The 25,194-nt window shown below is 41.7% G+C and overlaps 4 protein-coding genes across 4 annotated transcripts; 2 read left to right on the forward strand and 2 right to left on the reverse strand.

The window, feature by feature from the left end:
* Nucleotides 1-20: 20 nt before the first annotated feature.
* Nucleotides 21-4,161, reverse strand: bub1bb (BUB1 mitotic checkpoint serine/threonine kinase Bb). Its single transcript, XM_068721717.1, has 9 exons — nt 4,069-4,161; nt 2,936-3,103; nt 2,755-2,814; nt 2,512-2,656; nt 2,216-2,412; nt 1,963-2,126; nt 1,676-1,869; nt 1,489-1,589; nt 21-1,013 (listed from the first exon to the last, which is right to left on the reverse strand). Exons 2-9 carry the CDS (start codon nt 3,076-3,078, stop codon nt 734-736), a joined length of 1,284 nt encoding a protein of 427 aa, XP_068577818.1. The 5' UTR covers nt 3,079-3,103; nt 4,069-4,161; the 3' UTR covers nt 21-733.
* Nucleotides 4,162-4,284: 123 nt separating this feature from the next.
* zfyve19 (zinc finger, FYVE domain containing 19) lies at nt 4,285-7,867 on the forward strand. The gene is made up of 11 exons (XM_068721675.1): nt 4,285-4,472; nt 4,590-4,711; nt 4,802-4,855; nt 4,940-5,100; nt 5,208-5,350; nt 5,509-5,617; nt 5,780-5,998; nt 6,143-6,219; nt 6,423-6,524; nt 6,621-6,784; nt 7,019-7,867. Exons 1-11 carry the CDS (start codon nt 4,419-4,421, stop codon nt 7,095-7,097), a joined length of 1,284 nt encoding a protein of 427 aa, XP_068577776.1. The 5' UTR covers nt 4,285-4,418; the 3' UTR covers nt 7,098-7,867.
* Nucleotides 7,868-8,665: 798 nt separating this feature from the next.
* Nucleotides 8,666-15,102, reverse strand: ppp1r14d (protein phosphatase 1 regulatory inhibitor subunit 14D). Its single transcript, XM_068721843.1, has 4 exons — nt 14,589-15,102; nt 9,626-9,706; nt 9,267-9,299; nt 8,666-9,123 (listed from the first exon to the last, which is right to left on the reverse strand). Exons 1-4 carry the CDS (start codon nt 14,766-14,768, stop codon nt 9,055-9,057), a joined length of 363 nt encoding a protein of 120 aa, XP_068577944.1. The 5' UTR covers nt 14,769-15,102; the 3' UTR covers nt 8,666-9,054.
* A 2,536-nt stretch (nt 15,103-17,638) lies between these two features.
* Nucleotides 17,639-24,699, forward strand: spint1a (serine peptidase inhibitor, Kunitz type 1 a). The gene is made up of 10 exons (XM_068721870.1): nt 17,639-18,435; nt 18,879-19,036; nt 19,236-19,377; nt 21,018-21,185; nt 21,447-21,494; nt 21,604-21,735; nt 21,876-21,926; nt 22,070-22,240; nt 23,379-23,429; nt 23,623-24,699. The coding sequence occupies exons 1-10, from the start codon at nt 18,030-18,032 to the stop codon at nt 23,805-23,807; spliced, it is 1,512 nt and encodes a 503-aa protein (XP_068577971.1). The 5' UTR covers nt 17,639-18,029; the 3' UTR covers nt 23,808-24,699.
* The last annotated feature ends 495 nt before the right edge of the window (nt 24,700-25,194 follow it).

The raw sequence follows: 25,194 nt of genomic DNA on the forward strand, positions 1-25,194 counted from the left end.
TCTGTCTAAAAGAAGAACAAACTTCCCTAGTCATCAGCCAGACATTTTAACAAGTTTATTGAACACCGATGATACATGGCCTAGAAGGGACATTTCACGGAGACATTAAACCCAGAGGAGTCGCCTCACTGAAGCCGTCTTTCGACTGTGTTCAGATTGTAGTGAAAAAAAAAAAAGCAGCACATACAAGAACAAAGCAATTAAGAAAAATAGACAAATGGAGTAAGCAGGAAATTAGGGATAACTGTGACTAGAATGTCTGTAGCTGTGGTAAACAAATGTGTTCAGTATTTACAAGGAGTAGACATGTAACAATACAACAAATCCAGTAAGCACTACTGTGAAGCACATGTTATTTCTTTTTTTTTTTTTTTTGTTAAAATTGTGTAAAAGATTATCCGAGCTGTTGTCAGTTTTGCAGTTTTTGGTATTTTGTAATGGATTCAATGGTTCCAATCACATTGAACGAGTGTTCCCATTATTTAGTCCCGCCGTCATATTCTAATGAATCCAACACAACTAAATGACTCAAAGTGTTTCTAAAAAAAACAACGTGTCTTTTTACTTCTCTGAGTACCTGGATCTCTAGGAACAACATATATATATATATACACACAGCAGGATAAACAATACATAGCATTAACTACATGATACTTGCAGATAATATCTTGTCTAAATGAAAAAGATATAAAAAAAAGAGCAATAAAAATTGTCAGTCTTTTTTTTAGATGCATCAGTTTGAAGCACTGCCACTAGCTGGATCCTTCTGACCTCCGTCTTCTTGGGTCACCTTTTTAAAGTAGCGCTCAGCACGCAGCTCCTCAAAGCAGAATTCAGTGGCGCCGCTGAGCAGCAGCTCTTTACAGTACATGCTCTGCGGCTGCAGTTTTCCCGATTCGGCTTCCTTCTGTTGCTGGTGGTGCTCCTGTAGTCTCTTTAGAGGAGTTTCCTCTTTGCAGGGTTTACGTGCTGATAAAACTGTGTTCACTGCCGGGTTTATCTTACAAGGGGTCCTGAGGTGGGAGAAGGAAGACGCCAAATCATATCAAAGAAATCTTACTCGCATAACCCGAGGAGGATGAATTCAGATCAGTGACTTTACGAGGAGATAAGTCAAGAACAGGGCTTCAACTTATTTTTTTTAATTATTGAATATCTGTTCATTATTTTTTAACCAATTGTAAAATCTATTACAAAAGGCCAAAACTAATGATAACTGTCAAATGACCACAACCTGTATCATATTTATTTTCGGAACACTTACAACGATAAGCAGCAAATCATCAATAACTGAGAGATTGTAAGTGGTTGTGCTTCACTTTATGATAAACATTGTTAATTCATTAATTTCAGAGAGAGACATTCATTTTAGGAATATGTTGCTTCTTATTATCATCAACCCTAAATGTGTGATGTAAATGAAATGTTCAGCAAAGTAATACAACAAAAATCCAAACCGCAGATAAAAGTTAGATTCTTGTGACTCACATTGTTGGAGGCTGGTCTGACTCCTCAACAAATGGTTGGAACGCTGGTTTTGGAGGCGGTGGGGCCATCACAGCATGTCCGAATTTGGATTTCTGGGGGATCTGTGGTACAGACGCATTAAATGAACATCAGTGGGTTACACTTCACACACTTAAATCAACTAACAGAACACATGCTTGTCTCATACCTTGACATCAGACCATTTTTCCGGATTCTTCTCGTTCTCCTTTGCCCTGGAAGTGGGAGGGGCCGCCCAAGACTCCAACTTAGGCTCTGAAGGGCCAGCACTTTGAGTCCTGTTCTCATCAAAGACCACCAACCGACTGTTTGAAGCATTGCCGAGGACAGGGGCACCATTTGACTGCAGGCCTCCAGAAATACCTGTTTATAAAACACACCAGACGTTAAAATGAATCACATTTTTTTTTTAAAATAAAGATAACGCTGATATTTGCAGTTTATTCACATGCTTACTTCTGATTGAAGACCCAACTCTGTTGATGGGGGCGATGGCCTTTTTCTTCCCTCTGCGTTTGAGTTCGGCTAGAGAAACTCTCTCAGGTTGTTTCGGCTCATCATCGCTATCGTCCTCCTCCACATTCATCATTACCTGTCGGGACACGCGTGCCTGCAAAGCCCTAAGAATAACAATACAGAAGACTGTGATTGTGCCGAATTATATTGCATTTTCTAACAGTATCTCAAACTTTACTGGATAAATTCGTACTTGTGAAACTGCAGGAGCTTATCATGCGGCTCCGCACACTTCTTGAATCCTTCCTGGTAGACCAGATCTGCTTTGCGACAGTTGCCCTGATTCTCATGTTCTTCAGACCAGGCGATGTAGAGGGATGCCTGCGTCAGTCCTATTCCCTGAGCCTGCATGTACCTGAATGTGTCCAAGGGCTCCGGGCAGTTCTCCGCCTAATGACACACAGCACACACGCATAGCAAAAGTTATTACTGCTGCATCAGTTTGTCAAAGTAGCAAACATAGTCAGAGGTTTAAAATAGTAAACGTACAAATTTGATCCAGAGTTCAACATAGCGAGGGTCTTCGTGATATTTATTTTCCTCTGTGAATCTGGTCACGGCCCGTTCCAATAGAGTGGTGAGGTTGCTCTCCTTTCCTCCCTGAGGAAAGGTTTGCTCTGTCCACTTGATATACCTGAAGAAGACAGAACCATGTGAGGATTCAAAATGGAACCTCTCAGATTTAAGAGCAACGCATATGAATCCACTTTACTGCTCACATATTTGACTTACCGATCCCAAACATCAAGTGGATCATCGCCGTCATACATTCGCAGTTCAGACTCAAAGGCCCTGGAGAAACAACAAAGCCAGAAACCTCCATCATCATCATGAGAAAACTGCTGAGAAAAAGAGTTTTAACAGAAATTGCTTTCACCCAATTGGGGCAAATTTTGAAATAGATTATCCATACTGTCTCTGCTGGTTGATGGCAGAGCTCAGTCCATCCTGTTGTTGACTGAGCGCCTGATGTAAGGCTGATATGTCTCTGCCCCGCCGCAGTGGCTGGATGTTTTCTTTGCTTAGCTCCCATTCCACATCTCCTCCCTCTGCCATTGTGGGAATTAAAACAACTGGATTCCTACAGACACAAACGTATCAGTTACTCAAAACGCTGTTATTTATTAAAACTTACACCATTGTAGGGCTCAAGTTGGCAGAAAACATGCTTTAACCCAAGTTTCTGCGAATCAGATTTGGGGATTTTGGACTGTTGGTTGGACAAAAGACGACATTTGAAGAGGTCTCCTTGAGCTTTCTATTACTGTTTTCTGCCATTTCATAATATGAACTAATCAATATAATCTAGAACATAATTCACAGATTAATTGATAAATAACATCATCGTTAGTCTCAGCTCTAAATTGTTTAACACATGATTCCATTAGACCTCGTTGTAGCCGCCCAATAGATTCAAAGGCTTATGAAGTATAGCATAACTTTTCAAATAGAGTTTCACTAACGTTATGCTTAGAAAATACATTCTGCATTGTAGTCCTGTCCTTTGACGTTTATCTTATTACAGCATTAAGTTAATAGTGGATGTAAACATGTCTGAACTGTCCCATATAAATAGTTTATTATGTTCAATATAATAATAATTATTATCACCATTTAGGGCGTAAGTTGGTACTTGAGTGTTCAAACTGATAAAAGAATTCAAAACAAGTGAATCATATCACAGTAGCGATGGACTACTGCCGTAAAGGAGATGTAAGTAACGTAAATACATATAACGATACGCGACTATGATCCTACATCATCATACAACGTTATGAATATGATTTGACATCTTCACATTAACGAGTAGCTAGAGTGCCGTTAGCAAAATGTTATAACTGACGTTCCCAGTGCCCTAACATTAGCTAATTGACTAGTTTGTGGGGTTCGTTTTCTAACATTGAGTGGACGACGGGGGGGGGCTAACACGCTAGCTAACATTAGCTTTAGCTCGCTCGTCTTTGTCGTTGTTCGCGCTATCAGCAACATGTACCAGTTCAATATAAAAGCAAAACATATGATCTACAAAGTAGTGGCTTTTCATACCGATTACAGTCCTCCTCTGTCTCTTTCCAGATTGTATACGTTACAGATAACGTTATATCGTTGCAACAGGAACACTGTGCAGTCGTCGGTTCTGTGTTTCAAACAAGGACCGCGAGACACTTTGGAGAAAGCTGATTGGAGGAACCGGAAACCGGAAAAGGCAAATCGACATCACATCGCGTTTTCCGGAATTGTTCCTGTTTTGATTACAGCAACGTTGAAAGGTTGAATATAGGTAGCTAGCTCGGAAATTATGGTTAATAGAGTCCGTTTTCTTCGCATATTTACCAGCTAGAGAAATACCAGCCAACTTTAAATAGCCTGTCTCATGATTATCCACACGTGTCGGCATGGACAACCGTTGTTATTGTTGTGCATCAAAGTTCAGTCTATTCAAGAAGGAGGTAAGACCTTCCTGGCTTATATTATTAGCATAGCATATGAATACGTATTTATAGTTATACATAATAAACATAGTAAGGAAAGTAAACTGTCTAATTTACGTTCCAATATCCTCTCAGCTGGGCTGTAAGAGCTGCGGCCGCTCCTTCTGCTCCAGCTGTTTGACTTTCAGTGCTGTGGTGCCTCGCTGTGGCAACACGCAGCAGAAGGTCTGTAAACAGTGCCACGGTAATCTGACAAGGTAAAGGCCAAACCGTGCATTATGACATGAATGTGAATATAAATTAGTAAAAGTAAACGCTGTTGCTCATTGTCATTTCTTCATTTTTAGCGGAGAATCTCCAAACAGTGCTGGAAAATGGTCTCCTCCCGAAAATTACAAAAAGTTAGTAAATGACCAAATTTAGGAAAGATGCCACGTTGTCATCAGCTGGTTCATGATATTCAAACTATCATGTTTCTTCCACAGACGGGTTGCTGCACTTGAGGCCAAACAGCAGTCGACACAGCCTCTAGCACAAGGAGGCAGTAGAAACGGTAAAGCCGGCCATCTACCAACCAAAGGCCTGAGTAAAGAAGATCAAGCTATTGCTGAAAGACTTCAAAAGCTGAAGGAGGATACTGCACCAAGTAATGACCATTATTTATAGCAGCTGCCACTTGGTTTGAATCGGACACATAATAATATCTTTTTGTCTTGGTAAAAGCCATTGTTAAGCTTTTTACATCTTCTACAGAGTCCGTCCCCTCTGCGAAAGAGATAGAGTCGCGCCTTGCTGCTCTGAAAACTCCCAGCCGGCCAGTGCCTTCTGCAGAAGAGATGGAGGACCGCCTGGCAGCTCTACGGGGTCAGGCTCCACCATCTCAAGCTCCTCCACCTGTGAGCTAAACTTCTTCCCACTTTGTTATTAAATTCTCGGGCCTTACAGTTTGGCTCAAGGACAGCTTAAAGCACTGAATGCTATTTGGAGGGACTTGCATGCTGAATAGTTTGCTATGATTGCTTACCAGTATGTGCTTGTGTGCTCATCTGTACAGGTGCACCAGCCCCCAGATAACAGGACTCAGACTGAACAAGCCAATGATCTGATTACTCAGATGTCAGAGGAAGTCGCCATAGACGACCAGCAATCAAATCCTGAATGCAGTAATTATTCATCTCATCGATTTATCCCGCCTTCAATAAATAATTAAAGATACAGTCGTATAATAGTTTCCCACAGACATAATAATTATATCACAACTACATTCTGACACCAAAAGCTGACTTCAGCTACAAATATGCTCAGACCTATTGATCCCTCTGCAGGTGTCGATGGCCGTATGAATGATCTAAACAAGGGGGAGGGGGGAACACTGGATGAGAATTTGGAGGAGAACCAGGAGGGGGACAAGCAGCTGGAGGCCGAGAAGGCTCGAGTCATGGAGGAGGCCATGGAGGAGCTCAGGAAGGAGCACCATTCCCAGGATCAGATCCTCCACATGGCCAAGAGGATGGCGCAGCTGAAGGGGCAGGACCCAGACAAAGGTACGTCACACGCAAAGATCTCTGTGTACCACTTTCTTAACCTTATTGGTTATCCTTACTTTCACATCAAGAGCTGCAACTATAAACATTGTGGCGATGACAGAAGGGTGTGTGTCATCATTGTATTGTTCATGTCACTTCTAGTTACTATGGAGGACTTTCAGCATCCTGACAGTGGGGAGGAAACTGAGGAAGAAGCTGTGAAGAGAGTGTTAAAACAGGTCTGGGGCTTAAGGCAAACTGTATACCGTAATGTAGATTCTATTACATTTTACCTGATAAACTTGTTACTACTGAATGCATGTCATTGATCTGGATCAGTTGGTTTGGCCACAAGGGGCTGCTATTCTGCCATTTTGATAATTTGTAGTGAGAATTGGAGGACATGTTTTGAAATTCCTGTATTTTTGTATTTTTGTTCCAGCTCTCTGAAGAAGCTGCATTGGATGAGGCAAGTGGCTACAACATACCTTTGGAACACAGTGGACCAAAGAACACGGAATTGAAAAAACAGTCAAAGAAACCGGTACTAAGCAACAACCAAAATACAAATTCAGAACATTTTGAAGTTATTAGAGGGAATAACATTTAATCCCTTGTTGAACTGATGTCTCTTTTAAAGACCCAGGCTTCAGCACCCAAGAGTAGGATTTTAACCGCTGCTGTCGCACATCAGCCATCAGACAGTGATGACGAGGAGCTTCCATGGTGCTGCATCTGTGACCATGATGCCACTATTCGCTGTCACACCTGTGATGGAGACCTATACTGCAACCGCTGCTTCAGGTAGCTTAACAGACATTCATTATAAGAAGCGCAATAGAAAATTCTGGTTTTGGCCTCATGGTAGAGCTTTGCATGGAAGTCTTTGCTCTGATGCCCAAGAAAGATGGTTATGATTTGGAATTTATACCACGACCCAGATACATTCTAGCCAGGCTGTTGCCATACTGTTGAGCAGCATGGGTATAAAGTATTTATTGTGATGAATTATCAATCCACTCTCCATTATCTCCCCAGGGAAGGCCATGATAAATATGACAGGAAGGAGCATCGCACCACTAACTACACTGCGCCAAAGAAGAAGAGGAAGACTTGATAGTGAGGTGTGCTGTAGGTGTTTGCCTTATCAGGCTCTGGTCAGTCATCACTGTTAGACTTGTGCTTTAGACTTAAGTGACTTATTATTGTTAATAAAACAGTATCATAGAAGATTTAAACACTACCTATTGTCTAAACGATCCAGGACCCCTCATTTTAACCACAACTTATCTCATCCAATCTGCCCAAAGTGGCTCTAAACATGTGTCTGCGTACACACCAGGACAAGCAGCATCTTCTTTCTCTAATTGCTAACAGGGATAGGCAAATAAAAACAATGGGTAATATTTATAGCTAAGCAAAGCCTACAAATAGACATACATTTTAAAGTAATGCAATATGTATCATATTTAAAAAGAACAAAGCTCTTTTTTTTCTGGAATTTTAGTAAAATTGCACAGCTTCTGCATACAAACTGTTAAAAGGAATAAGAAGCTTTTAAGTGTTTTTCTATTATCACTTGTTCTACCTTCCAAAGGCAACAAAGGCTCATCTTAGACGCACTTGTCACCATTTAATAAAAAAACACAGCGCGCACAGAAAGCAGCCACATCACGAGCTCATCTGGTACGATGTACAATCCCAGACTACTGTCAGCTCTGGACTGATCAAGTACAGAGGAGTCAGTATAAACGGATTACTGAGGGCTTTGTTTTCTTTGGCAGGCACTGCAGTCACTCATGTAATCTACGTTTGGCTGCAAGTGTGACATGATTGTTGCCTTTCTTGTCCTTGTGTACGATTCCAATATAAAGGATACAAACGGTTTATTGGTTATGTCACATTTTTGTAGTTACATTTTTTTAACACTGAATCACTGATATCGTCACTTGACAAAAATGTCCCAGGCTGGCAGGCCTTGTTAGAAGTGCAGTCTGACACTATAGATGCCTTCTGTGTCAGAGAAGCAAGAGTGGAAGTGGGGGGTGGGGGGGGCGGGGGGGAGACCAAGCAAATTACTGTAATGGAGCCCTCAGCCGAAAGACCCTCTGCGTATGACCGAGAGAAGGCCGGAGTGCAGTTTCATCAGTGTGCATTACTGTCAAGCTAACTGAGGAGAAACCGTAATTACACTTTCCTCTGGGGGCTTTCTCCATTAAGGTTTGCATGGAGGCCGTTACTGTGTTTGGCCATGTCATACACGCACCACAGACAGGAAATGGACGAGGATAATGGATGCATACTTAATGGACCTTCCTGCTACTGATTTCACTGTGTTTACTCCTAGATTTGACATGTCAACGTCTCCTTTTGTTTCCATCCCTCTGTTGAAAGATTTACGCCACAAAATGGAAGCTTGTATTCTGGGAATGACATGCAGACATCCGCGCTACAGTTAAGTCTTACAATTGTCTCTGGACAGTAGGACATAATCATCTCTTTAAAGGCAAATAAGGGTTTTAGAGCAGTAATAAAGAGCAACTACGCTAACAGTTTAATCGGTACTTTAAATTGATGGGTGTAATGGACATGTCAATATTTATTTGTATGTGTGGAATGAATAATACCCGATGATACCAGACTGTTGATCGCTCATTTTGTTAGAATCAGAAGTCATCAACAGCCTTCTCTTGAAAATGTTCCATTTTATTTTGACATACAACACTGTTATCAGAACAAAAATATTTATGTACATAAATAGGCAACCGAAAATGTACAGTCTTACACAAAAAAAAACAAAGCAGTCCGTCTGAGTAATAGTACAACTTTTATCACATGTGCGCTATTGGTATGTTTATGGGAGACAAAATGTTACAGCAGTCGGTCGATTAAAGTGAAATAATAATTTCAAAATCCATTCAAAAGCCGACTGCTCTGATGTTAAGACTGTTTGCTGCCCCAAGAAGGTGGGGCAGACGGCAGGAAGAGTCCCACTCACTCATGTTAGACTTAAAGCATGGGAGATGGGAAGATAAGACGCTCCACATTGTCTCATTTCTTTATTTGACCTATAATCATTTCTTCAAGGGACCAGACATTTTGCGTAGACCCTTTATCCTGTAGAGCAGCCCGTTGATAAAATCCTAAAGGGAAGATGGAGTAACTATGACACACTAGACACTGCAACAGTAACAGTAAACACAGTTTATATGTTAAATACAGTTTTTGTTAATAGTTGAAATCTTTATATGCTTGTGTTTGGTTTTGTCTTATTTTTTTGTCTCACCTCTTTTGGCTTTCCGCATTCCTGCAACAGCTCCTAACAAAGAGAAGAAAAGAAACATATAGGCTCACTAACAACATTAGGCGTTACTTTTTCAGTGCAAACATTGCAACATTGGGTTCCAGCAAGAGTCAAGTACTTGTTAAGCTATTACCCCACATTGCAAATAGTTAGGTATGTCCCCATATCATGGTGTTGAAATGTTCAAACTCTTTGGCCTGATTGTTGGATTCCTGGGACTCGGATTGTAGAACTGCGGTTCTAGGTACCATTTCCAATATAGGATATAGAAATAACTAGAGATGCAATGTGAATAGTGGCTAAACATGTCATTGTTTTTACGTTCATTTGCACAATCTTACCTGCAGACGGCTTCTCTGTCCCTCGTCCGTCAGCTCCAGGAGCTCATCTATGTCGATCTCTAACTCTGGAATCTCTTCCTCCTGTGAAAGCAGAGAGAAACAAATGTTAAAGGCAGAGTATTCCTCTCTCACTAGATTGCCCACACTTTGTATTTCTGCATGCTATACAAAAGCTCTTGCAAACGCTGTATAAAGTGGGCCTCTTGCCGTCCTTTCACTCGCAGTGGTAAGACTGACCACACCACTGAGCAGAGTCATTCAGGAGGAAAGTAAAGTGTGAGATGTGATGCGACGCGGCGTGGATTTTGTATAAGTTGTTGTGTTGTCGGTTTTCAAGAGTTGGCACCATACTTGTACGGGAAGAGGATCGCCCAAGTTGATGTTGTCTGTGTTGTTGTAATAAGAATAAACACTTTTCTTCCATAATCATTTCTCATAACAATGATAGGATTGATGATGTGGTGCACAGAGAAAGCAACGCTGAAGAGCACTGAGGCATGAAGGCAAAAAGGCTCCGGGGGGCTGTGCTCGCAACATGACACCGCCAGATTTTATGGCTGGTTTACCCAGCTAGCATTTACCTCAGCCGTTACTGAGAGATTATTTCCAGTTTAAATGTTCTCCAAAGAATATATTCATTGCAGCTAGGTTGTCCCACGGTGTGAGTTAAAATGCCACCCGAAGGGCAGCATACACTGTGATATATTAACTTGAGGTCTAACTAAATCCATTCAAACCCCTTTTACTGAAATGTTAGCCTTAACTAAACAATGGTTGGCAGCACATAGAAAGATCAATGCCAACCTAATGTAAAGATTGTAAAAAAAAAAAAAACGGTCACAGAGTCGCCAGTTATAAAAATCAAATATAGCAAAGTAATCAAATTTGATCACAAGCTCTTATCCTCACCTTTCAACTACATCTTCAGAGGGAAAGAACAGTGCTCACATGAGGAATCCTGACCGCTAAGATATCTAGAGTCAGCAGGTGTACACTCAATTTTTGACAAGTGGGGCCTCCTTTTAAGAGGAATATTTTCCGGTTGGGGAGGTTTTCACGGCTTGTGAGGATGGGGGCTCGTACAGCTTTCTGGATGAGGAGAGAGCTAATCAATGTGGAAGTGCTGAGTGGCGGAATAGATGGGCCCACCTTCAGAATCCCCTGTGCCTCGCTCTAATTGATACATGCTGCCAATTTGGACCCTGTGTGATTCTGCTGATGTCTGCACGAAACACGCAGGTCTTCATGCTTTTCGTTTTTTTTTTTTAGTCCATGCTGTACATTTCTGTATTGTTTGGGCTTTGCTTTACCAGGTGTACTGTGTTAGGCTGGGGATGTGTGTGATGGTAAGGCCAAATATTTAAACAGTTTGGTAAATGTCAAGGATTCATAATATATTCCCATTAATTGCAAAGTGCAAGCGATGAGTGTACACACCGTATATAATTCTGAACTAGTCCTTTTTGACTGCTGGACCACGAGCACCACTGCATACCATTAAGAGGAACATGTGCATTTATCATGATGAAATACTATGCTGTCCTTCTACTAACTTTTCACAATTTCATATTATACGCAGTTGCATTTTTGCGCTTGTTGAGAGTTACATTCCTTCCCAGAGGAAAATTGCATTTTAATGAGGCCTCTGGGCAGAAATCTCTCAGCAGCACTTTTTGAAGTTTAAAAGCAATGGACTGAAGCTAAAGTAAATGTTGGCTCTAATATTGGAATTCATGAACATCAAAGTGGTTCCCGGGGGATTGCAGTTTTAGACGGGCAATACGGATGCATTCTGGATAAGCAGTTGCATTTTGTGGAGATAAGATGACCTCCACTAGAATTTAGGATTCAGAATCAGGAATGTTTCATCATAATCATGAGGTCACCTGGTTTTTCCTGTCATGACTTCTTTGGTTTGGAACTCAAATTTCAGTAAGTAGGCAAGCATGATCATTGAAATGTTTTTATCCTCAGAAGATGAGGTGATGAGCTGATAAATTAACTTCTCAAAATATTGAGATTTAAATGTTGTTTACAGTTAGAGTCCTGTAGTTTTCTACGTGTTCATTACAGTGTTATGAAAGGATATGCACTGACCTATGGCGTTGGAAAACACTAAAAAAAACAAAAAAAACATCTGTGGTTCCATTACACAAGCATGTGTTTGGGATGATAATGTTAAGGAAACCATGCCCAGGAAGCCTAGCTGTTTGGAGAAGATGCCTGTGCATGTTTAACTTATCAGAGCCTTCCTTTTTCCTGGCAGAGGCATGAGCTGCACACAGATCAAAATATCCATTAAGTCATGACACAGTTTAAAGAGGGAACAACGGAGTGTAAAGATCCAAATCCTGTTGTCCAATTATATATAAGAGCGGGACAATTCATAAATAAGAATCACAACTTAAAACATGACGTGGTCAACCTTATACAACACATTCATTATTTTTTTTGTCAATAGAAAATTTCTTTCACTGTCCTGCAGTATATTCATTTATTCACTGAAAAGTCCTGATAGTGGTCAGTGCAGGAAAACACACACACACACACACACACACATACACAGGCGTAAACATTGCTCAACATTTTCAAGTCTAAGTGAGAGCTGTTTGTCATACCTCTTTTTTTTTAGTTTATTATTTCTCAAAAGGTGTGAAGTTAGCAGCGAAAGGGGGGGGGGGGGGGGGGCACTCCAGACCGAGGCAGCACTTGTATGAATTAGAGATGTGTCTAAATTATTTAGGTTGTGACACAGGGGACTGATGGTAAATGCTTCCACGCGGAAGACTCTGAGAAGCAACAGAGTTACCTTCCCCTGAGGCCATGCAAAATGCATGACACTAGCCAGTGCACATGGACGAGCCACGGCTGATTCCATACTTATGCAAATATCCAGTCTATCTAACTACAAAGTAAAGCACTCATTTACGTATAGCAAGGATGTAGACTATAATTGGGAAAGTTTGTAGAGAAGAGGAGCTTCTCTTTGCTCAAATTAAAGACGTCAACCGCTATCATGATGCAATCGAAGGCATTCGTATCTTTCAGTGTCTCATCAATCATACTGAGATCCAATCATTCAGCTGAATAGGGCACATGCACTATCTGTGTGGAGCATTTATCCTTATATTAGATTATGTTAGGACCAGAACATGAAAGGCCAATTACTGCAAATGTGAAATAATAAAAGTCTGCTTCTGGGACAAGATCAAAAGAGTACAGAAAGAAAGACTTCGGACCTGTTTTCACATGTCCTGGTTTCAACTGATGCAATTTATTCCGCCCTCTGCTTTACAAGCATACTATCATATATTACCACAAGGAAGAAGGCTTTGGGTGTAAATGGAATAAAGCTCATGAAGTAAGTATTGGGATGAGAAATATTGTTGCACAATATTAAATATGCCTAGCAGTCAGCTGCAACTAAAGTGTATTCAAATTTGCTGAACCAGGCTTAACCTTTAAAATCTGCCGGTCTAGAAAAAGAGATAACTGGAGAGGATAATTGTCTATCACATAGATTATAGCTGTAAACTTCCATGTCAGCACAGCCAGTCAGATGGATGTGGATGCAGGCTCACATTCTGCAGCATTCGTATATATGCCATATGTAAAGGGACCCCCTGGCAGTGTAAGGGGACGCCAGCAGAGAGGTGGCTACAGATCGTCTGCATGTGTGTGGTTCAAGAATTAAACAAGAAACGGTTTGTCTCTGTCGTCTCCGGCATGAAACCGAGGCGGTGTTGTCACCAGATCTGCACCGTCATGAGGAAGCTCATGCTCCTTAAGAGACACCCCTGATTCCACGGTGCTATGCTGCCTCATGTGGGTGATGAGACATCTGTTGCCATGGTTTCCCCTCAGAGGATGCCAAGCAAATCAATATGGAGCCTCTGACATAATTGGATTGCATCCCAGCGTACAGGAGAGCAGTTATGAAGGTTGTGTTGCTGCGTGTGTGTGTGTGTGTGTGTGTGTGTGTGTGTGTGTGTGTGTGTGTGTGTGTGAGTGTGTGTGTGCGAGAGAGAGAGACAGCTGGTTGATGTCACCACATAATCCCCTGCAAATATTAAACACCATCTATGCAATGAGGTCATTGATTAAGCTCGCTACTGAAATAATGGGCATACATTTCCACATTAAATATGTTGTTTTTACATAACACATGCACTGTCTTAATGTAACCTGCATATCGTGAATGAAAAATAGCCTGCAAAGTGTCCCCAATGTCTAATCATTGTCATCATTAATCATCAGCCATATAGGGGCGATCTAAGTATGTAGTTTCTATCGTGCATACAACTATTGAAAATGTGTCTCCACACAGAGACAGGACACACACAGACACTAAGATGATGACATAATGTCCTGGATCTCCCCATAATAGCTGAACATAAAAACTGCAACAAAATAAAAAATACCCTTGGCTTTAATTGTTGTATGCTTTCTCCGGCACTTTATTATTACTTTACGACAGAGTCACAGGGATATTGTTGCGGCGCTTTTACTCTGTTGCTCCTCAATATTGTTTGCTTCTGATGTCACCGGTCCTTGAATCTATTCTACTTCGCACTGTGGAAAAAGCAACTTCTGAACATCTAAATCACAAATGTAGCCATATGGCAACTATGTTATATAAGGAGCTAGGTGTTGCCTTGTCAGAGTTGACATATCTTGGAAGAAAAATCTTATCGCTGTGGCAGAAGACCACGGAGCACACCGCACAGCTGATACAGCAGTCAGGTTGATGACACGTGAGGGCTTGAGTGCCACAAATTGCCGCTATTGAGCAAAGCTAATGGCTCCCACTCCTCTTTTAGGTCGCTGTAATCTCTCATACATGACGGATTGCCCACCACAGGCCCTCGTGAGCGGCTCAGTGTGCCCCTTGCACCTCATCCTCGGGCACCCAAACACGATGTGCGCCCTGAGTGTGTGTCTGTGTGAGCCAGCCCTACCCTACCTCACAGTCAAACAGCAGGTGCAGCTGCCCGTCGATCCACTCCTCGATATCCAGCCTCCTCTGCAGGTCCTTGCGGTTGTATTTGACTGTCAGCTTGCCCAGCTTGCGGTGCGCCGGCTCCTCTGTTTTGTCCGCTGCCTGGAACATCACCCTGGACTGGGTGCTGGGCTCTGACGCCATGGCTGCCACGGCCTCAGGGGAATCGTGGAAACACAAGCTCACACACACACACACACACACACACACACACACACACACACACACACACACACACACTCACACACACACACACAGATACAGACCCACAGGCTCGGACACGTTCCTTTTACACAACCTGCTCTGTCTCTATCCAGTGTGCTGCCGTTCCCACACGTATCTCCTATTATCTTGTTGAGTGTTTGTGCTCTCCCTCTCTATAACGCTCTGGCTCTCTGCCTGTCCTCGTCCTCTCTCTCCCTCTCTGAGGCTCACTGTCTTGCTCTCCTTCCCTCCTCCTCTTGCAACACCCACTGGCTGCACTATCAGGAGGATGGTAATGAGATATGCTTTCGGTGCGTGTGTGTGTGTGTGTGTGTGTGTGTGCGCACATGCACTTTATAAGGTGTGTGTTTGCTTTTTGCTCCCCGTCTCAGTGTTATGGCAGGTGAGAGAGCACAGTTCAATTGCAGCAATATAAACTGGAGAAAGGGTGAGAGGGCATCCACCACTGTCAAGTTAGGAGTGTTACTCTGGCTGATATGCCGGAAGTGATCACAAAAATATAGAAATAGATAGGTCTTTTTATTTGATCTCCGATCATATGATTTGTAGATATACCTATATCATCAGAAACATCTACGTGCCAACACACACATTTCCTAATATTCACCCAGTAAGAGTATCCAAAGTATTTGTCCCCCCACAAAGTCAACAGGGTTTGGTTATTTGCTCTTGTGTTTGCAAACACTTCCAACAAAAGCTGGGTCCCCCTGACAGGTGAGCCAGGGTTCCTCTAGTGTGATAGCTGCCTTGCCCTTTATAACAGGCATCATGAGGTGTACGTTTAATAAGCCTTGAAGCCAAATTGGCATCCTTGGTTACGCACCCATAAATAATAGATGAGTAGGAAAGCACTATTTATGGCTGTCTAGAAGTCAAATGTCCTAAAAAAAAAAAAAAAGTCCTGAAACCATCAGACGTTTGCGAAGTCAAATATCAGCAGCAGCACATGAACCCACCGTCAAAAATTCATAGTTGTACCTTCAGGTGACAAGTTATTTCAATTGGGACCACGGAGACAATGGGCCGCAGAGTTTCCACAGATCCTATTACGATATGAATAATGGGGTTCAGTTTTTTTGTTTTGGCAGGGACTATCAATCAGCCGTAGCTGCGCGTGTTCACCCGCTGATGCACCGTCTGTTACAAACGCTGAATTATTGAGTGCTTCTAGCGGCTCACCTTTCCAGACAAACAAATTCATTCATCTCTTCTTGAGCTGCTTGGCTCTGCACGGTCGGGTTGTCTAAAAAAAAAAAGGGGGGGGGGGGACATGCACCAGAGAGACCTGTGTAAGGCCTTCTCACTCTGGCCAGGTGACGCTTTCTATGTGGGTAGGACGGAAAGCAGGGCCAGTAAATGAGCTTGACCTTATTGTGTTTTATCTTCACTGTTCAATGAAGATGTAAGCTCTCATTGGCAGGAAGCTGTAGACTTTATGGATACGTTGTTGTTGTTGTTGTTGTTGTTGTTGTTGTTGTTGTTGTTTTTTACAAAAATCCATTATCCTTCTGCTAAATATGCCTGAAGTTATGTTTGAGTCACAATCATGAAACCAATTCAGCTGCATTGCATAATTTTAGCAACCATTTCCTGCTTCCTGTATAGTCTAAATTGTCGACTTTATGACTCATCACATACTGTAATTGAGTGACTCACTGCATGAATCATCAGTACCACTACAATTGCGAAAAGGCGACTGGGGGTCCATGTTAGTTTGAATCATAAGGCGTGTTAATGATTGTACTGTATGTGTGTGTGTGTGTGTGTGTGTGTGTGTGGGGGGGGGGGGGGGGGGGGGGGGGGGGGGGGGGGGGTCTGCCAGAAAGCACGTTTTACAATGTTTTGAGAACTTTTTTTTTTTGAAGCGTTCACCTTCAGCCGCTTCTTCAGCTGTAGATGGGATCATACTGCCACCTTCTGGACGAGAGCTTGAGTATTTGACGGATGAAGTCAAGGACACAGAAAGCGATGACGTTTTACAAGACTCACTTTCTTGTCTGACCACTGGACATATTTGTTTGTATGAAGCAGCTCATATTACCACCAGCTTTTACGCTTCTTTTTTCTCCTGTCGCTATTCTTTTATTTATGTGCATTTAATTGTTGTTGTTGTTTTTTTTTACCTTATTGATGGTTTTATGTTTTATTATGATGTAATATGTGATTGTATTTAATTTCTGTCACACAGAATAATTTATATTATTTTTAAACATTAAAAACGGTTACGATATAAAGATAATTTATTATAATACTATAGTAAATAATGCATTTACACAATTCAACATGATCGTATTGTATTTAGTAAGCTTATTGTACATTATGTTTTACACTAGTGGGTAAAAGATTCCCATTGTCCTCTATAGCTGTATGACTGCTGCTAGTGTCATTTGTACTATTTCCTTAGGATTTTGAAGGATTACCTTCTCATGGGGGAATGCCATTGTGACGAAATCAAAATTAGACGAGTTCATTGCTCATTGTAGAAGTTCGTAAATTACCTTCAGTCCACTCCCTAAAAAGATGAAAGTTGTCCCAGTTTTTGAGGGTACACAAATAAAAAAGAAAGAAAGAAAAACCGTCAACAAAAAGCACACCAGGGCCAACATGTTCTGAATTTATGTCAGTGAAAAGATAAGGATACGGAAGAAGAAGCGTGTGTGGCAGCAGTTCTCTCCCTGTGACAATATGAAACAACCCTAATGTTGTAAATGACTCCATGTGTCAGCAGTACAGTGCTTTACAGTCACACTCACCAACACAAAGCGCTGTCCTTGTTTTGCTTTCTTTGGAGCTTATTTCACAGCCAGAAGGGAGTGGCATCTCAGGAGTGGAATTTCACTTCCTGTATCTCTCAGGTGAGTCACCTGGGTAATGTCGTCGATCGCTCGGGCTCTTTATTTGTCGACATCAAACGTGTGAGTTTCAGAGTCGGATCGGATCGGATCTGCCCGGAGAGCGTTTGTGGAAGCTTGGAACCGTTTTCTGGACGCGTAGCAGGAGCTGAAGGTTGATTTGAGAGAAGAAGCAAAGTGTTTTGCCACTTTGCGGCCTAAAAAAATATATTGGGGGAAAAAGACTGCCTTTGTTAAACAACAAGTGGTGTTTTTAATTCGCTACTGTCGTAACGGGCGATCTCTGGATTTGTATTATTTGTGTGGGAATCTTCACGGGACGTGTAAAATGACTTTACTCGTTAAAGGACAGTGGGGAGCGTGTGCGCTCCTGATCCTGGTGCTGCTAGACTCCACTTGCGGCCAGACTGGTGAGACGTGCATCGCCCGATTCAAGAAAGGTCGGGAGGATTTTGTCCTCGATGTCGACGAGTCCGTGAAAGACGGAGCGACGTTCATTTCGTCGCCGAAACTGGACCGATACAAGGACTGCGTGGCCTCCTGCTGCAAAGAGCCGAAGTGCAATGTCGCCTTCATGGAGAGAGGAGCCCCGGAAGGCACGGTCAACTCCTGCTTTCTGTTTGATTGTCTGTACAAGAAGAAATACGCCTGCCGCTTTGTCAGGAAAAAGGGATACATCAATTACATCCTGGACTCCGTTTATGAGAGCTATCTTGCAGTGGATGCTTCCCGAAGTAAGACGAAAACTCTTGAAACTCTGTTTTTTTGTTTGTTTTCTTTAATAAAAAAAATCCCCATGTAGAGATGTACAGTTTGGGCCCCTTATAATATAAAATGGGTCATACAGTGTGATGATGAAATGGTCATTATGTCCTTCATTCTTCCTTTTGGGCTTACATCTACAAAGAGAAATAACTGTAACGTGTAAGTTGACCTCTATAGGGCTCATTTTTCAGGGGGTCAGATCATTTCTTAAAAACTTTTTTTTAAAAACACAGTTTGTAATGTGGATTTGTGAGTCCACAGGCTCATGGCAGAAACCCTCAGTATGCATGTTCACACACGCCACATCGTTATGGCCCTTGGTACAGATTCTGGTTTCCTGTCAGTCCAGGTGTGACTCCAACTGTATTTGCATCTGTCATTTTTGCTCACCTCTCCCATGGCCTCTCTCCAGATGAAGGCGACAATCCCCCGGTGGCCGATGGAGGCCAGGATCTTGTAGTCCAGCCTCAGGACACCGTGACATTGAACGGCTTGCAGAGCAAAGATGACCAGGGGATTGTGTCTTTCAAGTGGCACATGCTCACCAGTTACCCTCATGCTGTCATTGAGGTGAGTAAACTCTCGCCTAAATTCTGTGTCAGAGCTTGACATACTCTCGAACTGTTAGTAATCCTGCTTCTGTGTGTCTTGATGTTCCTTTTTTTAAATGTCCGCTGTAATGCTATTTATTTGTGCCCGTCACTAAATTGAAAGTCAACTGATCATATTTGTGGATGATAAGAAAAGCCTGTATTTTCACGGCGTGTAGAAAACCAACTTTGACGACCAGATTATCGTGTCCAATCTGACATCGGGGGTGTACAAGTTCCAGCTAACGGTCACAGACACCATCGGCCAGGCGGACTCAACCAAGGTCACCGTGCTGGTCCTGACTCCTGAGCAGTCTGAGCGTGAGTATCTAGACTGAACACATGCATTCATACAGGACTTCTGTTTCAGTCATTGTTTTCTAAGGTTAAGACAGGGCGGTTCTAGGATTGTTAAATTCCATAAACCTTTACAAATCATTGATATAGTGTTATTTACACAATCAAAAAAAAAAAAAAAAACGGTTGTGACTGGTGTTATATCATTGCTGAGTTTTTTTTGTTTTGTTTTAGGAGCTTCCTTTTCAACATGCTTTGTTTGCGGTTTAGTTGGTAGTTGCTGATCAAACCTGTCCCAGCATGCTCACCTGATTCCTGTGGAAAGGAATGACGAAACAGCGTGAAGATGGAGAGATTAGAGAGACGCTCAATCTTGTGAGAAGATTAGACCAGATTAGTTTCCTGTAATGGTGAAACTGTCAGTAGCAAACCACAGAAATATGGAATAAAGTCATCCATGTTGTGGCAAGGCATTTTGGTAAAAGTCATCTCTTTTTGTCACATCGAGTATCGGTGTCACTTCCCTGTAAACGCGACAGAGAAAGCCGCGGTGAAGCTCTCTCGGCACATTTAGCTTCTCCCGTAAACGGAAGTGAGTGGTGCAGTTGGCTTTTACTGCTTCCCCGGTACCGTCCCACTCTCTCCACCCCCGACTCATCGAAACCTGTCTGTCTGGTTTCAGCTTGTGTTACACAAACAACATTTCAACCACCTCTGTGATCCGTCTCCGTATTTCTCATTCAAAAGTTCTTTTAAACTCACGGCTGTATATTTGCAGCTTGATGGTTGATCGACTGAAGGACAAGAAAACACTTTTAACCTTTCAGTGGCTCAGTTACTGATTAACAGCTTGAGCCCTGAATAGTGTGAGTGATTTGTGCTTTGGTAGCATATGCATGGGCTTGGCAGAGACTACATGTCAATGCTGCTACATTTACACCACAATGATGAATGAATGGATTGAATAGCAACTAAACTCATTCATGAATGACAGTCAGACATGAGAGCTTGGTAATGACGGTGTAGCTTACAGTTCCTGGTTTAATTCTGCAGTCGGCATGTAATTGTCTTGAAATGACTGATAATGTACGTGAGCACTCTGGTTAGACTTAGAATATGTGTCACCGACCACATGCAGACAATTTGCATTACCTTCTCTAACCTCAGTGTTTTTGGAAACACAGCAACCCTTTTTTTTTTTTTTTTTTTTCTTTTTCGCCCTTCTCTATCAAAGACGGGCCGCTTGCACGAGACAGACACCGAAAGTAGGAAGTGGTGGCGGCTGTGAGACGACCACAAGTGTTACATTGTTATGGCTCTCACGAAATCCTCTTGTACGTTAAATCTGTTTTCTGCAGCCTTCGGGGGGGGGGGGGGGGGGGTCACTGTGCTGGAGTACATAAGACAACTTTGATCATTTATAACTATATTTTGCCATCAGTTAACCTCGGTGAGAGAGCTCACTTCACTGAAGCGTAGTTTAGTTGCACCGCTAACTAAACCGTGTATGGGACATCACTGTGTGTGTGTGTGTGTGGGGGATGAAATCATTAACTCCCAAACTTCCATTTCTCACTGTGTTGGAGGAACTTCTTTCTTACTCAAGTGACTATTCTGAACTGTGAATCCAAACCCAATCCTTTTTTTATTTTGTGTCCCACCAGACCACTGCATGGCTCCGAAGAAGGTCGGTCGGTGTCGTGGTTCCTTCCCTCGCTGGCATTACAATGCTGCCTCTGAGAAGTGTGAGGAGTTCATGTTTGGGGGCTGCAGGGAGAATCTCAACAACTATCTCTCCAAGGAGGAGTGCATCAACGCCTGCTACGGCTTAGGTATCTGCGCTGTGAGCTTTTATACTTGAATAATCTCTGGTGTTTTTATTAGATATGATGGTAACTGGCTGCACCCTGTTCTGGCTTTAAGTGATACAATCATGGTGAATATTGGTGTGGGTTGTGTGTTGCTTTGTTGAGGGGGGGGGGGGTTGTTATGTACGAGACCACCTCTTCGCTAGGCCAGTAACTTCCTTGAGTCTTCAATTCATTTTCAACAAGTGATTGAATTTGAATCTAGTTTGGTTGTTTTTCTTTCAGATAAAGGTGGTAAAGCTGGCAGAGGTTTGCCGATTCCTCAGCCTCAAGGTAAGAGAACTCTGCCGTGTGTTTTTATTTTTCTGACACAATTTCCTCTGCTCCATGAAACAGTCGATATTACAAAGAGGACATTTCCCTCTGTGTTTGTGGGCCACAGGAGAAAAATGCGGTGGTACGTGCACGGAGGAGGAATTCACCTGTGCAAACGGCTGCTGTCTGGCTCCGGGTCTGGAATGTGACTCGACTCCGCAGTGTAGCGACGGCTCAGATGAGCAGACGTGCGAGCAATGTGAGCAGTGCCGACGCAAACCAGGCGTCATTTTCATACAGGCTCATGCAAATGATTAAAAAAAAAAAAAAAAAAAAAAAAAAAAAAAAAGTTTCCATGAAATATATTCTAACTTGAATTATGTCCTGTGTGCTTATTAGTGAGCAACGCTTTTAGGATTCTGCAGACGATTCCAGTGAATGAACAAAAAGGTTATTTTTTTTTTTTTAATTCTTTATGCTTTCCAAATCTTTGGGTGTGATGATTTTTGTCACTTATTATATGCTCTTGCCATCTTTTAGTACTCAACTAGCTACAATGTCACCTCACCTGGACCATTTATTGTCATTCACAGTGCGCTGCACAGAGCTTCCTGACACCGGAAACTGCAGAGACAGTCTCTCCAGGTGGTACTACGACCCCCTCCAGCAGAGCTGCTTCCGCTTCAACTTCGGCGGCTGCCACGGAAATGACAACAGATTTGACTCTAAGGAGACCTGTGTTAGAGACTGCCGTGGGGTAACAGGTGGGTTGTTGCTAACGTTAAGATTTTTACAGATATTTGCATCCTGGTAAATTAACTTCCTTTTTGTACAACTAAGATATACATTGTACAAAACCACAGAATACTGCACATCCCAGATATCTTTCACACAGTCAATCTCTTTTACTGCCGTCTAACTGCCTCAGCCTCTTGGGAACAAATATAAATGAGAACTTTGAATTTTTCATTTATCAGAAAGTTCTGCTACTTTTGTTAATGAAACTAATGTTTTCTCGCATTTACTATTAATATTTGTGAATAAATGTTTTCAATTTGAATCATGAATCCTGCTGGACATGGTAGACTAAGCTTTTAAAAGACATTTAAATGACAAATAATTTTAAAAACTATTTTAGAGACCCCCTTTTAAAATGTAGCTGTTTAGGCTTTCAGTGGGTCTCAAGTTTCAATAAAGAGTTCTCGCGGGGGGGGGGGGGGGGGGGGGGGTCCAAGCCCCCTTGTATTTTGCACACTGCTTAAATTTCAATAAACAATGTGGGGAAAAAAATGACTACATGTAATAGGAAACCGGATTTTACTGTTTGATTCAATCTCACCGCTCTCATTGGCATCGTGTTCGGTCCCAGCAGGCAGCTGTTTTCAGGAGAAAGCTCAGGTGAACCAACTGTACACGCCTTGCCCAGCATGTGCCAATGGCAGAAAGCCATTTTTTAAAGTGACTGGTGAAAACATTGTAGCAGTTAAGCTGCTAAAGAGCCAGAAAATCACACCTGAACACACCTCAACGAACTGTCTGTGGTCACTTTGCATTCTGGTTAAAGTAGGCGCCAGGTTTTTACCAAGGAAGAAGAATAAAATACTTTAAAAACGCAATAAAAGACGAGCTGCCTCAATTTTCATATTTCATCTTTTATTGTTATTTCTACTGTCCATTTGTGAGTTCTACAAAGTCTCAGAGGATAATGCGAAATTGTTGGAGTACTCTTTAAAAAGTGAGGCAGTGTTGTGTTCATGGCTTGTTTCTGCTGCTTCCAAGTGGCCAAAAATGTTATTGCCTGTATTATTTCCATCATTTTTTCGCTTTTTTTTTCAGCTTTTGTTTATGTCACATACAACACAAGAAGTCTAAAACCATACCCTATCTTTATCTTTATTTCAGAAAAGGACATATTTGCAAGACCTGATAAAAGAATCGCTGAAGGCCATACAGGTATGTTCTCTTTTTATTGTTTCATTCTAGACTAAAAAAGAAGCTCAAATAATAACTATTTAAAAATTAAAAAAAAATAAAAAAAACCATGCAGCTTTGACTTCCTTTTTCTTGCTATTCAGTAGTATTGTCAAAGCTTCTGTCTCTTTTTGTGACGCAGCCTTTTAAGAATGTGTTTTGATTCATTTGACAGGTATTATAGCTATAGCTGCCCTCTTGGGTGTAGCTATCTTCGTCTTACTATGCATCCTGATATACTGCCTCATGAAGGGAAAGAAGAAGTCTTCACAGCACCAGCGTGTGCCCGTCAACACTGTGCCGGTCAGCTTGGAGGACCGAGAGCGCCTGGTCTACAACAGCACCACCAAGCCCATATGATCCGTCAGTCCTCGCCTTTGACCACCAGCCATCTTGGTTGTGAGTTACACCGGTTGCTGGAGACAGTTGTTGTACACCGAACCAACAATGTCCGTTGACTGAGTTTGAATGCTGGAGGGGATGTGTTTTTATTTTGTAAGGGTGATGTACATAGAAGTGACGATGAAATGTGATGGGTTGTATTTTGACTTTTTTAGCTTGTTTTTAATGCAGTGGCCTGTTAAGATGAATGGTTGGATATCAGTCTGTACTCAGGTTAGAAGTGAAGGATTGTCATTAGTTTGGATGTAGATTGTCACTGGATGTCATTGGATCAGGTTAAACTCCTAAATATTTTCTACTTTTGTTGTATTTGCTTTTGTATCTGGATGTTCTTAGTGAACAGCTCTTTTTTTGAAATAAAGTCATTTCAAAAGTTAGATCCTGAATTGTCACTAGGTCCACATTGGTCCGTTACTTTAAAGTAAGAGTCTAGCTTCCTGTGCGTCCCTGTAAGAGCTGCGGGGATGTTTGTGGATATGTAATGTTATAAAAAGATTCCTTCAACTTCCTAAAATCCTGCCCTGCCATCTTCTTCACTCTGTCAAATGTATTTTTTATCCTGTTTATAAACCATTGTTACGTTGGATTACACATACACGCGTAATGTTGTACATAATCTTAGAATTTTGAGGAAGTAGTATTTTACGTGAGAAATTGTCAATGATTTTTCAGACATGTTTTCAGAACAAGCACAATACCTTCATTAAATAATACTTATTAATACCTTTTAAAAATACTCCTTGCTGTGTGTGTGTGTGTGTGTGTGTGTGTGTTGTACATGACATTATATAGTTTCCCGTAACTTGAGCAGTATATTGTTTATACTAAATAAATATATTAAATCAAAATATACTTGGGAGTGTTTTTTTCAGAAGCCTATTCCATTTTTTTATTGTACCATTTTTGTACTATCCAAGCTCCTCATAGGCCATACAATACGCCGGTTGTATTTTTAATTTCAGCTTTTACAGAATATTTTATTATATACATTAATATTAGTGAACATTTTCTACCTGGAATAATAATTATCTCCATTTATAGTTCGTTGCCATAATTAACGTAATATAAAGATAACACCATTTGTGATCAATTACATGAATACAATTCAAAGCTCCCCTTGTACTGAACCATCCACAGCGAGTTTAAGTTAGTCAGGTGATCTCTAGAGAGGGTTTGACTAAACCGAACGTGCCGTTTAAACTGCAGCCTCTGAGGACACAACAACGGGGTCTGAGAGTCATATAGTGACTATAATCTCTGTGATCTTGTGTTATGACGTTCTACAAACAACATATTTCGCCTATACCTGTTATAGAGTTATGTCATCTCTGAATAATAAATTATC

Source organism: Cebidichthys violaceus, unplaced genomic scaffold (genome assembly GCF_023349555.1).
Source record: "Cebidichthys violaceus isolate CVI_PGR_0920_01 unplaced genomic scaffold, fCebVio1.0.p SCAF_28, whole genome shotgun sequence".
NCBI classification, from domain to species: domain Eukaryota; kingdom Metazoa; phylum Chordata; class Actinopteri; order Perciformes; family Stichaeidae; genus Cebidichthys; species Cebidichthys violaceus.